Below are 16,563 nucleotides of genomic sequence, written 5' to 3'. Positions count from 1 at the left end.
AGGGGACAACTCTAGAGAAGTAGTAGAATGCCTTATTTGGGGGAAGTGTATTTTTTTCTTCTGAAGGTAGAAACTCTTAAAGAAAAATGATGGGTTACTTGCTGCATAGATTCCATCAATTTTGTAAAATTTTTTTTTTTGAGACAAAGTCTCACCCTGTTGCCCTGGTGAGTGCCGTGGCGTCAGCCCAGCTCACAGCAACCGCCTGGGCTCAAGCAATGCTCCTGCCTCAGCCTCCCGAGTAGCTGGGACTACACGGTGGACTGCACCACCACACCTGGCTAGTTTTTCTGTATTTAGTATGGACCTGGTCTGACTCTTGCTCAGGCTGGTCTCAAACTCCTGAGCTCAAGCGATCCTCCCGCCTCGGCCTCCCAGAGTGCTAGGATTACAGGCGTGAGCCACCGCACGCAGCCAATTTTATAAAATTTTTAAAATCCTCTTTTTCTATTATTTAAAAAAATGCAGCTAAGTCTTATGTTGCACAATAGGTACATTCCTGAAAATCTGACTAAAAATGGAAATTTGGGAAATGAATGTTTGAGATGTTTTTCTGACTTAAAAAAATTAGAATTATCTCTGGGTAGAATTCTTCTGAAAGGTAAAATTCTTCTGTGTCACTGTACTTAGAATGCAAATAAAATCATTACACCAGATATTTTATTTCAAAAAATTTTTCTAAAGAATTTCACTCTTCTTGTTGCTTTTTCTTTAGGGCCAGGATCCTAAAGTGAAATAATGGAATATGATAAAAGATAAGAGAAAATATATCTAAATAGAGCTGGGTTTCTCTTTCACTGAAGCATTTCCCACCTAGGGTTGAAGGGATTGGGGAATCTTGAATTGCTGACCACTTATGAGTGTCATGTTTTAGGCACTTCCTTTACCATATTTTCTCCAGGTTTTATATCTTGTGTCTCCATTGCAACTTTGTGATGGAGGAATCAGTTCATAAAATCAGCAATATTGAAATGTAATTTAGAAATAATTTAATAGAATGTGGCTGTTCTAGGCATGAAACAAAGTTAAGCTGTCCTCTGTGTCTCTCCCTTTAGGAACTTATGTTAAAAATAGGTGAAAGATAGTGTGTTAGACTTCAGTTCAATAATCTTTGGCTTCCAAATAGAATTCTTCCTAAGAAGTAGAGGTACTGACATTAATCAATAAATCCACATGTGGATCAGGTTTCTGTAGAGATGTCACTTCTCTTAGTCTCCAGGCACCACGGTCAAGATAAGCTGGTTCACTATTCGCGCTGATTCCCAGGTCTGAATCCCAGGGAAGTGGGAGTTATCTCTCTAAGAAATAATTTAAATTTCTGGAACATTAGCTTTTCCACCCTCATTCTGCTGAGACATGACTTTTACTTTTTTGACCTTTCAGATATGGTGCCTGTGGCACTTCCTTGCTTATTGATTTATTTAAATAAAGTGTGGTTTGCTTTCATTTATTTATTTATTTTTGAGACAGAGTCTCACTCTTTGTCTAGGCTAGAGTACAGTGGCATGATCATAACTCACTGCAACCTCAAACCCCTCGACTCAAGTGATCCTCCTGCCTCTGCCTCTAGAATGGCTGGGACTACGAGCGCACGCCACCACACCGGGCTAATTTTTCTATTTTTGTAGACATGGGCTCTCAGTCTCGCTCAAGCTGGTCTCAAACTTCTGACCTCAAGAGATCCTCCTGCCCCAGCTTCCCACAATACTAGGATTACAGGTGTGAGCCACTGTGCTTATGCTTTTATTTTTTTTAATGCCCAGGTTATGGGGGAAGATGAAGGAGTAATAAGGTTGAGAAATTTATTTTGTTCACCTGATTTGGTCCATTAACTGAAGTCAGTAACTTTCAATACAGAAACTTATGGGAAAAAAAAATTAGTGGATATTTACCTAATCTGGGGATAGGCAAGGTCTTTCTTGGCATTATCACTAAAATAAGAATCCTAAAGGAGAAGATTGATGGATCTAACTGCATTAAGTTTAAAAACTTGTGCATGTCAAAAACATTATAACCTAAAATTAAAAAGCAAAGTTAATTTAAACATATGTCTTCATCATACCTAACAAAGGGCTTTTATCCTTAATATATAAAGAGCTTTCACAAAGCCATAGTAAAAAAATACAGGCGGAGAATAGAAATAGGTAATTCACAAAAGAAGAAATAATAAATATCACATTAATGAACAAAGTGGCCATGACCTAGTTCTAGTCCATGAGATATGAGAGGCATATGGAAGGCAGGGGTGGCTTCTGAGCAGGTTGTTTTGCTGCTTGTGGATGTTGTTATGTCAAGATGTAAAAGCTGGAACTACAGAAGTCATCTTGGACCATGAGGAGAACCAGCCTTAGAATGAGGTTGTCACTGAAGGTGGCAGAGTGAAGAGTTGGAAGGAATCTGGATTTTTGATTACACCATTCAGCCAATGATTGTATTATGCCCAGAGACACCTTATTTCTTGATTTTTTTCTTGTTGTAAAATAATAAATTTCCTTACTGCTCAAGTTTATTTGAATTGATGTTATCTGTTACTTGCAACTGAAAACATCCTGATTGATATAGTACACTCAGAAAAAGATAGAGTTCAGCAATCTTTCTATATAGAATTTTGTTGTAGCATAACTCCCAGGGAGAATGAGGGAAGAATTAGGACTCAGAGGTTGTCCAAAACAAAATGGACCTCCTAGAATTTGAGTAAGTGAGAAACTGATAAAAATAAGTTTTGGTGAAATTTTCTTTAATTAGAACATGATAAAAGGAAAGGAATTAAACATTTTTCTTCTACAACTAGTTAAGTCATTACCACTTCATATTTTTAAAGTTTTTCTTCTAGAGAAAAACTTAATTTTGTTTGACAAAATGTTAAAGCAAATACCGTTTTTTATTTTTAAAATTTAAAAGTAACTCATTCATTAGTCTCTAAAATTTTCCTCTTCTCTAAAACCTTCCAATACATTTGTTTTGAAGCACACTACTGAGAAAGTATTCACAATTATAACATTTTACTTTCACGTATCTAAATCTATCAAGTAACCAGACTTTGATTCAACATAATTTGTTCATGATATTTGTATAGAAGTAGATAACTTCATAGAAATCTATCAAAACATGATGAAAAATTTATTATTTGGTTAAAATTATTAGAGGAATGGTTCAGCTTTAATATCTTCTTTATTTCTTTTATAAATAGTAGAAAAATCTGTAATGTGAGGTTATCTAATTTCTTTTGAAATTCCTTAACTTCTGTAACTTGTCTTTTTGATAGTTGTTAGTATAATTTACTGATAATTCCTTTTTATCATTCACAAATATAGCTTGAGACCTTTGCTCAGAAAAGAAAGCTCAGGTATTAATTAACAACTTTATTATTTCAAGGTTGAGTTCTCTACCCATGTGAGTTTTCAGCTATGAATTATAGCTGCGGTAATTACCATATATCTTTGTTGATAATTTTAGTTGTACTACGTGTATTTTAAATAACTAGTGATTTTCATAACTAGTGATTTTAAAGGTCTGGCATTTGAGAATTACAGTGTTTCTGGACTTTGTTTAAATGTGGAAATTTAAAACTCTATGTTAATGATAAGAGGCATTTGAGGTGGTTGTATGTGGCACTTCTCAACCTTTGTCCACAACCCTCTTATCAGTTGTATTGCCACTGTTGGTTTGAAATATTGGCACTTTTTATCAGTAACAAATTACTGGAACATTCCTCCTGACACTTAATCACATTACAACTGACACTGCATGATGGCTCATGACTCCCAGCGAAAAAGACTACTTTAGTAGTCATTACAATGCCCTGGAAAACAAACAAAAGACAAAAGATAAAGTCCTTCTCCCCACGGTATTGAAGAGTAGCCTTTGTCGGTGACTCAGCCTTTACCTCTCTATGCCTCAGTTCTCATGACATACAAAATGAAACCTACAAGAGGTAGTTTGTGAAAATATTGGTAAGTTTAATATTATTGTTTTGAGAGCCTCAATTCAATAAGATAGGGTGGCGGGCCAGGAGAAGCAGGGAGGGATTCAAATGTGGAGGGCCTAGAATTACAGGCTGAGGAGTTGGATCGTGAAATAATGGAGGCTTGTAAAGATTATTGAACAGGGTAGTAGCATAATCATTGATATCTGTGTTTTAGGAGGAAAACTGGCAGCACTGTGTAGAATAGAGGAAAGAGAGATGGAAAATATGAAAAGTTAGGAGAGTATTGCAAAGGTTTAGACAAGAGATGTTGATGATAATCCGTAGAAGTTGGAAAAATGGGACCAATTCAAGAGGTAATGAAGAGAATCGACTGTAAAAGCAATACGATTTGGTTGGATATGGGGAGTGAGGGAAAGGATTTCAATGGGACTTAGGTTTCTGGTCTGAACAGCTGAGGATGTTGCACCATTAACTGAATGGAAGCACAGGAATTGCGCGCGCGCGCGCGCGCGCGTGTGTGTGTGTGTGTGTGTGTGTGTGAGAGAGAGAGAGAGAGAGAGAGAGAGAAAGAAAGAGGTAAGGGGGGGGCAGGGATTAAGAATGTTTTATCTTGTTTGAAATGCCTGTGGATACTACCTGAGTGGTGCTTTCCAGCTGAACACCTATAGTGGGTCTGGGGAAATTTCACTGAATAAAGCAATACTCTTGTAATGAGAACAGCTCATTTTTATAGTACCCCAAACCCTGAGGTAGTTATTACCTCGCCAGCAGTAAAAGCTTGATTACAGCCCCTGACTGCTGACTGTGTGCAGTTGCCCTTGGTTCCTGCAACTTCCATAGACAAAATGATAATAACTGTGATTAATTATCTTGTGGCACAATACAAAGACTAGATGATTTATTGTGGTTTCCAGAGGGCGCCTGCAAGGTTCCTCGCTGAGCCCTCGGGGCAAGGGAACTGGACAGCTCCTTCGGTGGCCTTCAGCCCTTCCCGGATCAGAGCCCGCCAGCCGCGAGCCGCCCCAGCCATGTGGGTCTTGGCCTTCGTGCCCTCCCTCACTTAGGTGCTTCGACCTTGGTCACACGGCTTCGTCGTCCTCCGCCGTCGCTCACCGACCCGGGCCCGAGCGCGGGGAGGGCGGGACTGCTCCGAGACCCGGCCCCGCCCGCCGTCGCCGGCCCCGCCCCGCCTGCCGCCGCCGGCTCCCTCGGGCTGGCGGTGAGGTGCGCGCCTGCGCCGGCCCTCGCCTCGGAGCAGCCATGATGGTGGGTGTTCTCCGCGGCGCCGAGTCCCGGGCGCGCGGTGGGGGCGGCGGGCGTGGGGCGGGCGCGGGGACCGCACCGGCCTGGTACTAATGTCTCCCTTTCTGTCTCCCCCATCCCATCCTCTCCCCCGGCGTGCCGGGCCCGCCGACCCCGCAGGAAGGCCTGGACGACGGCCCCGACTTCCTCTCGGATGAGGACCGCGGAGTAAGTTCTGCCTCCTTCTTGTTCGCAGGACCCTCCCGCCCCAGCCTCGGCCCCCGGGTGTGGTTTGGGGAGGGGTCCCCCGCCGTGCGGCACTCCCTCCGTGTCGTCCTCCTTTCGGTTTCCTGGCCGCACCGCGCCCCGCCCTCCTGCAGCCCTTCCTCCCTGGGGGCCGGTGTGATTTCTGGGGGACCAGCGGCCACTCTCTTGTCTCCTGCCTCCTGTGGGCCCTCCTGTGGCCCTCTTCCCTCGCCTGGGGCGGGGTGCAGAATGGGATGTGGAAGTGGAGGCGGGAGCTGGAACGCCCCCACCCTCGCCACTTTGGGGCTATGAAAACCTATTCTCAGACCTTCCTGGCGGCACCCTCAATTTTCTCCTGGTATGGACCTCTCAAACTCGTCCTGCCCGCTCTTCTCTCTCTCTATAAAACAGATATGGTACAGGCTTATTCTCAATTACCCTTTGGCAAAGGAATTTTACAGTCGTTGAATCACAACTCTTCTCCAGTGCCCTGCCAGATTTTGCAAAGTGCTGGTAGCCCAGGGTATCTTTACTTTTTCTAATATCCAGAAACATCTACATCTGTTGCAGGGTTTCCGTAGTGTTGTTTTTTTCCCCTTAGCTTTTTTGAGATATGATTGACAAGTAATAATTGTGTATATTTGAGATGTACAGCATGATATTTTCATATACATTGTGAAGTGAGTACCACAGTCAAGCTAACATATACATCGCCTCACCTCGTTACCATTTGGGGGGAAGAACACTTGAGATCTACTCTGAGCAAATTTCAAGTATATGTTGTTATTAAATTTAGTCACCATGCTGTACATTAGGTCTCCAGAACTTACTCATCTTACAACTGAAAGTTTGTAACCCTCAAACCCCAGTAAGTACCTTTCTGTCCTTGGTGTCCTTTTGAGGTTAGTTGCATTCCACTTCAGAAAGGCTCCCATTCCTCCCTCCCACCCCCATTTGCTTTGACTGAAACGTGGTAATATAGGGCCTGGTACAAGTGAGCACTTGAAAAATATTGATATGAGATAATTGCTGCTCAGCAAGGTTCCGTGGTTCCTTCACATTTAAAAGCCTGCACTTTAGTTTTCTGTTTTACTTTTTGTTATCCACCTTAGATAATGTGAGAAACACATCTGTTAGTGGGTTTTTGATAGATGATAAAATATTGTAGGGTATTATTGCTGTCTGTAATATGAGATGAGGCAGTTAGTATGAACTGCTGACCTTTATGAAGCTCTTAAATAATAAGAAAGATGCAAAGGGTGCTGCATACTTTTATAAAGGATAAATTAATTTCTCAGTTTACACAAAAGCATTATTTAGAATTTCTGGTTAGTGCAAAAGCATCATATAGAATGTCTAGTTTTTAAAATGTTTAGTTTCTAGTGAATTATAAATAAATGTATGTGTGTAAATATGTATATGTATCTTCTGGGATAAGACAAGAGAATTAGATGAACATTTATAAATTTTGGATTTTAAAACGGGAAACCAGAGTTATTTAATAAAATGAGATTAATTGATTATAGCACAACTAAACTGATTTTTCTAAATATAAAACATATGGTCTTCTTTATTTATATAACAAGTTTGTGTCTTATTTTTGTGGCCTATCAGGAAAAGCAAATAGGATTTGCTCTTGTAAAATCTGACTAATGTTCAGTAAAAGCATTAATTTTTTTGAGTATTTATGTTGATGTTATGAAAAGTAAAGTATTTTATGGTGAATATTTATGTTCATGGCTTTATGCCTTTGGTAAGGTTTGCTTATGGAACTGGAAGCACTTAAGTAATGTGTCCAGAAGCTTTTTTCATGTATTACAATATTAAAGGGAAAAGAAGACAAAGAGTTCATCTGACCAGGAGATTCTTGTAGAATCCTGTAGACAAAACTTTTAAAATGAAAATGGCCAAAACTGTAATTAACTAGAAAGCTTTTATTTTTATTTTATTTTTGAAACAGAGTCTCGCTCTGGCATGCAGGCTACAGTTCCCTGGCATGAGCCTAGCTCACAGCAGCCTCAAACTCCTGGGCTCAAGCGATCCTCCTGCTTCAGCCTCTCGATTAGCTGAGACTACAGTTGCACACCACCACGCCCAGCTAATTTTTTTTTTTTTTTCTATTTTTAGTAGAGATAGGCTCCCGCTCTTCCTTGGGCTAGTCTCGAACTCGTGAACTCAAGCAGTCCTCCCTCTTCAGCCTCCAGAGGGCTTGGATTACAGGCATGAGCCACCGTGTCCACCCTTAGAAAGCTTTTAGAATGCAGTGATGAATATGTGCACATGTCCAGTTCTTCCTTATTTTTGACCTATGGAACTGGGTGAATCATAGTAATTATAGCCAGGCACTGTGTTAACCATTGCATAAGCATTGTTTCATTAATCTCTCATCATTCCTCTAAAGCCTTTGATATCCCCCTTTTTCATATGAGGAATCAAAACCTTAGAGAAACTAAGTAGTCTGAGGTCACACAGCAGTGATGGGAGAGCTGGACTTTAAGCCACATTTCTGACGTCAGAGCCATTTCAGGTGTTTCTCAAAGTGGCCTTGAAACACCTGCATCAAAATCCCCTGGGGTATTTGAAAAACAAAAGTTTCTGGGTTCCACAACCTCAGTAAATCAGAATCTCTTAGGGTGGGGAAGAAGCCAGATAACTGCTTTTCTTTTTTTCTGAGACAGGGTCTTGCTCTCTGTCTCCTGGGCTAGAGCATAGTGGTGTCATCATAGCTCACTGCAACCTCAAATTCCCAGGTTCAAGCAATCCTCCTTGCCTCAGGTTCCCAAGCAGCTCTAATTTTTGTATTTTTTGTAGAGATGGGGTCTCAGTCTTGCACAGGCTAGTCTCAAAACTCCTGGCCTCAAGCAGTTCTCCTACCTCGGCCTCCCAAAGTGCTAGGATTATGGACATGAGCCTCTGTGCCCGGCCATAACTGCTTTTTTTAAACAAGCACCTGAGAAGTTTCTCTTGTGCACAAAAGTTTGATTACTGCTGCACAAAGTTATCTTGCCATTTCCTCATTTCAGGAATAGAAATATCTGGTTTGTTTTAAATTTCCTTATATTGTGTTTGTCCTGATAGAATTAGATTGCCATAATTAGAACCCTTAGGTATTGCACTTTTAGTTTAGATCATCTTGTTCAGCCTTTTAAGAAAGGGAGTCTTAGTAAGTCTCTAGTAGAGAAAAAGCATGAAATACATATTTGATATGAGTTGCAAAGGGAACATCACAGATTCAAAAATAATATAAGCATTTCATACAAAGCTGCAAATAAGCAAAATTAATGTTTTTACGTAAATCTTTAAGCATTTTTGTCATGATATTTGGATCAGAACAGAAGCTTATAGCCTTAAGAAAAATACTATTTTGTGAGAAACAGGGTCTAAGAATACACAATATTGAAAATTATTGGCCACGTTTTGATCTCTTCAGCCCCACCTCTACATAATAGGTTATTTCCCCCAAATGAAGGAAGGATAGTAACATACTATTTAGTAAACAAAATGAGCCCTTTGAACTGGACATATTTTGCTTTGATGTGCTTGTTGAGTAAGACCAGTACATGCCAGAGTGATGGCATAATTCTCTCTTAGCATTTTATTTCAATTCTAAATAATATGTTTGTTTCTAGAAATGACTGTAGGTGGAGTAACTACACCTTCTCCTGGACTCCTAGCTTTGCTCCCTCTGTATTCCTTATCTTCATTAATGGCATCATTTTCCAGTTGTGCAGGCAAGAAACCTCTGATCATATCCTTCATCTTAACAGCAGAACAGTCACTGAGGCCAGTTAATTTCACCTTGGAAATGTTGTCTAACCCAGGGGTAGGGAACCTTTTCATGTTGGAAGGCTGCATTAATTTAGCTATAATCAAATAAGGCTGCATTCAAGAAACTTCAATTAGATACACTTAAAAATGTACATTATTTTATAAAAATCTAACTACACTGTGTACTTAATTTCAAAAAATGAAAACTATTTGTTAATTTTAAAGTTAACTAACCTTTTAATGACTTCGTTGTGTCTGCTTTTTGTTGGGAAGCATTTTAATATTTGGTTGCAGCTTGGAGGTCCGAAGTTTCAGGTGATCCTCTGGATGGGTATCAGTCATTTGTGACCTTAAGGGCGTCTTGATTTGGGTTAGGAAGGAGAATGTAGATTCGCACCAATAAGCGGTTGAAAAGCAAGAAAGCATTTTTCGGGCATGTTGCTGAAGGTGTGGGTATTCTGCATTTTTCCATGTTTCAGTTGTATCTTTCTTAGCATCAAACAATGACTTTAAAATGTCATCTACTGAGAGCTCAATCAATTCCATCTGTAGTTCTTTAGGTATCTTGGCGATATCAACTAGGTGAGGCTGAAATGCTAATTTGAGCGTGATGTCATGATTCTCAAAGTCAGTGAACCTTTCCTTGTATTCTCCAATTAACAGGTCAATAACAGCTGTGTATTCAAATATTTCGACTATAACATCTTGTTTATCAGTGACCTTTGCTAACTGGGGAAAATGTTCCTCTGAAATTTACTTTTGAAGAAGTGTTTTGAAAAATGATAGCTTTTTTGAAATGCTTGGATTTTTTTGCCACATATATAGACTTAGTTTTACTTTGCAAAGAAATATTCAAGTCGTTTTGATTTGACATTATATCACACAGAAATGCTGCATTCCTACAGAAATCATCTTTCATTAATTCACATTGCTGATTCTGTTCTTCATAAAATTTAACTATCTGTTCTCACAGAGATAAAATTTTGAATAACACCTGTCCCTGCGATAGCCAGCACACTTTGGAATGATACAGCAAATCCACATTAAATACCTTATTCAATTTTAGCATGTTACGAAAGTGACCATTCGGTGTTGCACAAACACTGTTAATACTTATAACTTTTTGCAAAGTGTCACTTAAAATAGTAGCTTTAACACAGAGATTTTGCTGGTGCAAGATACAATGAGAAGAAATGGGAACGTCTTGGATCTGTTAATACTTTTTTTTATCTGTGCAATAAACCTTTCATGTTTCTGTTGCTACCCAACCAGGTTCATATGTCCGCTGTCCAAGAGGAAGCCAATACACTGAGTCAGCAGGGTTTATAAGGCAAAGAAAGAGTCTTTATTCTGCATAGCACTAAGCGGGGAGCTGGGAGAAATTTCTCAAATCTGCCTCCCCGAGAATTTGGAAGACAGGGTTTTTAAAAGTAGTTTGACAGGCAAAGGATTAGGCAATTAGGTTTGTTAATTGGGGCAAAATTACAGGGATGTAGAAATCATCTTCTTGTGTTGCTCTAGTCTCTGGGGTCACAATTCTAGTTGAGTCAGTTTCTTGGTGTGGGCCGCTGGACTGAGTGGGCCAGTCGATCCACTGGGATGCAGGGCCTGGAAGATATCTTAAAAACTACCTTTAGGTTTCAAAAAGGTCATGTTATCTACAGAGAAAGTTAAGAATCTTTATGGACACCAGCTATGGGGAGAAGTTAAGAATCTTTATGACTACCAGCTGCATGGTTCCAAATTGGTAATTACAGTAACTAATTACTATCATTATTTTTAGCTAGGCCTATACATTAGTTTTGCTAGACCCTTACCACAATTCTTACCTCTTCTCACCGCATTGTTGAAGGGCGGTTTCGTTTCCTGTCATAGAATGTGCACCATCAGCCGGGCGCGGTGGCTCACGCCTGTAATCCTAGCACTCTGGGAGGCCGAGGCGGGTGGATCGCTCAAGGTCAGGAGTTCGAGACCAGCCTGAGCAAGAGCGAGACCCCGTCTCTACTAAAAATAGAAAGAAATTATCTGGCCAACTAAAATACATATAGAAAAAATTAGCCAGGTATAGTGGCGCATGCCTGTAGTCCCAGCTACTCGGGAGGCTGAGGCAGTAGGATTGCTTGAGCCCAGGAGTTAGAGGTTGCTGTCAGCTAGGCTGACGCCACGGCACTCACTCTAGCCAGGGCAACAAAGCGACACACTGTCTCAAAAAAGAAAAAAAAAAAAAAAAGAATGTGCACCATCTGTACATTGACTCACTAAATTTACCAAATACAGTCAGTCCAGCTTTGCAACATTTATCTTGAAAGTTGTTGAAGATATCTATTCCCTGTATTCTGTTTGCAAGAGTGCCGAAAGCACTGGGTCTTTGTAGCAAAGAAAATTTGTTATGGCCCAAATGAAGTATAAAACCTGTGCCGAGTCAGCAGTATCAGTTGATTCATCCAAAGCGATTTCCCTTTGAAGTATTGCATGAAGTTGTTCTGTTAAGTTGAAGGCTAATTCATGCTGTTGATCAGTTGTGGTTCTCCTTGAAAGAGGCAGTTGTTTGTACTCTGAAATGTTACTGGGGTCTAAGCATACTACAACTTCAGACAATACGTTCTTCCACAATTTCTACATCATCGAATGGCTTCCCTTTTTTCCTGAGTATCTAAGCTACTTTATAAGTTGCTTCAGTGGCATTATTTCCAGATCTTACTGCTGCTTGAAAGAATTGTCTTTACTTTTGCTTTTCATCTTTTAATTTCTGCGATACAACCTTTCACACCTCTCCCTTTAATTTAAAATGTTGGTAGTCCTTATGAGTGTTATAATGCTGATGACCATTGAATTTCTTTAATCTTGATATTGCAGTATCACAAAGCAAGCAAATCATCTTATCTTTAGCAAAAAAAAAAAAAAAAAAAGAGATAATACTTCAATTCCCAATCCTCATTAAAAACTCTGTTTTCTCTGGGAGGCCAAGGCAGGTGGATCGTTTGAGCTCAGGAGTTCGAAACCAGCCTGAGCAAGAGTGAGACCCCGTCTCTACTAAAAAATAAAAAAAAAATTAGCTGGACAACTAAAAATATATAGAAAAAAATTAGCCGGGCATGGTGGCGCATGCCTGTAGTCCCAGCTACTTGGGAGACTGAGGCAGAAGAATTGCTTGAGTCCAGGAGTTTGAGGTTGCTGTGAGCTAGGCTGACGCCATGGCACTCTAGCCAGGGTGACAGAGCGGGACTCTGCCTCAAAAAAAAAAAAATCTGTTTTCTTCAGCGTTCTCTTGGTCTTTGACAGGATGGGCTGTTAAGCAGACAGAATTAAAAACTACTGTCAAGCTGTGCAACTATTCACAAATTCCACTTCAAACAGAAACACAGTATACCATTGTCAAAAGCTAATAACAGATTGGCACACTCAACCCCCATAAACTCTCAACAACCAACCTCATGCTGTAGTGCTACCAGTCAGGCAGGGGAAGTTAGAACTAAATCATGAGCACAGCAGTGGTCAGTTTAGCCCTTATGACTTACTAATGTTCTAATTGTGCCAGTCAATCTGGGAGGATTATTTTGTTGAAACTTATTCTTTGGTATTTTAAATATGTTCATTTTAAAAATAAAAATATAAAAGATGAACAAAAATGTATTAATAAAAGAATTTGTTCTGTAAAATGTGGATTCAGTCAAAAGGCCACACTTAAGGACCTAGAAGGCTATATGTGGCCTGAAGGCCACAGGTCCCCACCCTTGGTCTAACCCATCTTTCGTTTGCATGACCCCAGTTAAAGTCCTTGCTACTTCTTTCCTGAATTGTAGCAGAACCTGTCATTAGTTTCTGTGTCTTTCTGCTTTCCAATCCAACTTTCGTGTTACTTAATAGTTACAGTGTAACTATAAGTACTGCCACATGTGGCCTTCTAGGTCCTTAAGTGGGGCCTTTTGACTGAATCCAAATGTTACAGAACAAATCCTTTTATTAAAAGGGATGCAGCAGAGAAAGGTGAAGCGTTTCTTGCCTCCTTTGGTGCTTAAAAAAGAATAATCTTGAAATCAGAAGGCTGCAGGTTCCCCACCTCAAAAGGACTGACTTGGACCACTTTTTTTTTTTTGGAGTAAGGTTCAAACTCCTTAGGCTAACATTCAACAGCACTCCTAACCATTTCTGCCTGGCTTCATTTCTCAGTCTTCACCCTGCCTCCCCAAATACTCTAGTCAACTTGTCATTGCCCAAGCACCTTTGCACTTTAATGTCTGCTTTATACATATATTTCAATGTCGTGGAGTGCTTTTTCCCACCTCACCTTTTCTTTCAAGACATGGCTCAGATGTTTGCATTTTTTTAATACCTGCACGGTATTTAGCTTAAACACATTCTACCTTTATTGATAGCTATTTTGTATAAAAAATGTGACATACATTGTGTTGGCTGAGGATAGAAAGATGAATATATGTCTCTGCCCTGAGCCCACAGTGTAGAGAGGGAGGTGGAGTTACAATCCCTTGTGATTAAGTGCCATAGGAGTACAAAGTAGAGAGTTTTTAACTTTGGGGGAAAGGCCAGTAGTAAAGACATAATAATAGTTACTTATATAGCATTTATTGCATCCCAGGGACTTTCCACATGTTAAGTCAGTTGTCAAATCCCTATGAAATAGCTGCTGCTGCTGTTCCTTCTTTGGAAAGGAAAACTGAGATTCAGAAAGATTAATTAACTTGTCCAAGGTCATACAACCAGGAGGAGTTGCAGTTAAACAGGCAGTCTAGCTCTAGGGCCTGGGCGCTTAACCAGCGTGTGCTATCACTGCTTGCCAGCAGAAAGGATAGCATGTGTGGTAACTTGGTTCTTCCTGGAGCACCTGGTCTTACTGGAGCAGGGGTTGCAAAGCTACATATGGCCAGTACAGACAGAGCGTACAGTGCATAATGATAAAGACTCTAGGCTAGTGGGAAGTGCTGAGGGATTTCAAACTAGGAAGGACACATGCCTAAATAAAAATAGCTCTGTAGATTATTCTGACGTGGAAGGTGGATTGATGCTTCCATTCAGAAAGCAAAGAAACCAGCCACCAGGCTAATGCAACAGTCTAGATGGGAAATGATGAAGGTAGAACTAAAGCAGTGGAAGAGGGATGAATGAGGGCACATAGTAAGGACATGTTTAGGCCAGGCACAGTGGCTCATGCCTACAATCCTACCAGTCTGGGAGGCCGAGGCAAAAGGATTGCTCGAGCTCAGGAGTTGGAGACCACCCTGAGCAAGAGTGAGACCCCATCTCCACTAAAAATAGAAAAATTAGCCAGGCACAGTGGCGTGCATTTGTAGTCCCAGGGTAGTCGGGATGCTGAGGCAGGAGGATCACTTGAGCCCAGGAGTTTGAAGGGTGCAGTGAGCTACAGTGATGCCACTGTACTCCAGCCTGGGCAACAGAGTGAGACCCTGTCTCACAAAAAAGAGAGATATTTAGGAGATAGAATTGACAGGACATAGTGACTAAATAAGTACATGAGCTGGGCTGGAGAGGAGAAAATGCACCATATAGGAGAGAAGAGCAGGGTTAGAAAGTAGATAAGTTTTATTTCCAGATATGTTGGATTTAAAGTGCCTGTGAGCTAACTCCCTCCCTCCCTCCCAAACTAGAGTGTAAGATCTGTAAGAGTAAGGATTTGTGTCTCTTCACTGGTATCTCCCTAGCATATAAGGCAGTGCTTGGCACATTGAAGGCACTCAAACAATTGTTTGGTTTTTATTTGTTTTGAGACACAGTCGCCAGGGCTAGAGTGCAGTGGCATCATCATAGCTCACTGCAACCTTAAATCCCTAGGCTCAAGTGATCCTCCTGCCTCAGCCTCCTCAGTAGCTAGGATGACAGGCATGCGCCACCATGCCCAGCTAATTTTTTTCTATATATCCTCTTGCCACAGTCTCCCAAGTAGCTAGGACTACAGGCGTGAGGCATCACACTTAGCTAATTTGTTTATTTTTTGTAGAGATGGGGGTCTATGTTGCTCAGGCTAGTCTCAAAGTTCTGGCCTCGGCCGGGCGCGGTGGCTTACGCCTGTAATCCTAGCACTCTGGGAGGCCGAGGCGGGTGGATCGCTCGAGGTCAGGAGTTCGAGACCAGCCTGAGCAAGAGCGAGACCCCGTCTCTACTAAAAATAGAAAGAAATTATATGGACAACTAAAATATATATATACAAAAAATTAGCCGGGCATGGTGGCGCATGCCTGTAGTCCCAGCTACTCGGGAGGCTGAGGCAGTAGGATCGCTTAAGCCCAGGAGTTTGAGGTTGCTGTGAGCTAGACTGACGCCACGGCACTCACTCTAGCCCGGGAAACAGAGTGAGACTCTGTCTCAAAAAAAAAAAAAAAAAAAAACAAAGTTCTGGCCTCAAGGAAACATCCCACCTGGGCCTCCCAGTGTTAGGATTACAGGTGTGAGTGACAATGCCCAGCCTCAACCAATTGTTTAATAATTGAATATGTCTAGTTGGTAACTCGAAATTCTGATTGGGAACTTAGAACAAAAGGTCTGAATTATAAACTTAGGAATTATTAGTCGAAAATGGCTGAGATTATTTCCAACATTAGTAGCACCCAGGAGAAGTCAACATTTAAGGACTAAAGGGAAGACGATGATTACTTGAGGAGGCTGAGAGAAATAGGAAGAAAATGAGAGGAGACTCCAAAAGTAGAGAGAATTTTAAGTAGTGAGTGTTCAGAGTGATACAAAGGCAAGATACTGCAGAGAGACCAAGAAGACTAAAAAGTATCATTGAGTTTGGGAATTAGGTAGCCATGTGAGGGTTTTGTGAGGCCAAGGTGTATGTATGATCAGGTCCTACAGCAGACAGGAAGATCACATGTTCAGGGGGACAGGCAACTCAGGCCTCCAGAGGATGTTACTTGCTTTGAGGGTGCAGAGAAAGTGGCAAGGATAGATTTGTTTCTAATAGAAATATTTGTTGATGGGTCTGAGGGAAAAAACAGGTACTGGCATTTATGTTTCTGGGTGTGGGAGGTAAGGTCACTTGTTGAGAGTTGGGGTGGTAATGTGGTAGAAGGTTGAGGTAGTAAAAGTTTGGAATAGTTGTTGCAGGGAATCAAAAGGAGAGCTGAGCAGAGCTGCTCAGGACTGGACTGAGTGGTTTTAAGAGCCCAATGCAGTTTGGAGACATTAATTTGTAGTGGACGAGTACAAATAGTTGTGACTTTTCTCTAGCCACACTCAGCAACTCAAATATAAAAGCAAAGAAATTTTGATGATTAAATTGATCCTGAATGTGGGAATTTGCAAGCCAGGTGTGACAAAAGAGCAAAGGGATTTGAAGGGTCCAGCAACAAAGACATCGGAGTGGCATATCATGGAATGGATTGGAAAAGGAGTGAAGCAGA

General features: G+C 41.0%; 1 protein-coding gene across 1 annotated transcript in view; it reads left to right on the top strand.

Moving 5' to 3' along the window:
- The first annotated feature begins 5,161 nt into the window (after window positions 1-5,161).
- SNX6 (sorting nexin 6) overlaps window positions 5,162-16,563 on the top strand; it is a 60,940-nt gene continuing 49,538 nt past the window's right edge. Inside the window, exons 1-2 of the mRNA XM_069464176.1 lie at window positions 5,162-5,194; window positions 5,351-5,398. Coding sequence (XP_069320277.1) covers window positions 5,189-5,194; window positions 5,351-5,398 — 54 coding nt within the window. The 5' untranslated portion in view covers window positions 5,162-5,188. The remainder of the gene's footprint in view (window positions 5,195-5,350; window positions 5,399-16,563) is intronic.

This window comes from Eulemur rufifrons, chromosome 2 (genome assembly GCF_041146395.1).
Source record: "Eulemur rufifrons isolate Redbay chromosome 2, OSU_ERuf_1, whole genome shotgun sequence".
Lineage (NCBI taxonomy): Eukaryota > Metazoa > Chordata > Mammalia > Primates > Lemuridae > Eulemur > Eulemur rufifrons.
Note: the sequence above shows the minus strand (reverse complement) of the source record. Positions and strands in the feature narration are given on the sequence as shown.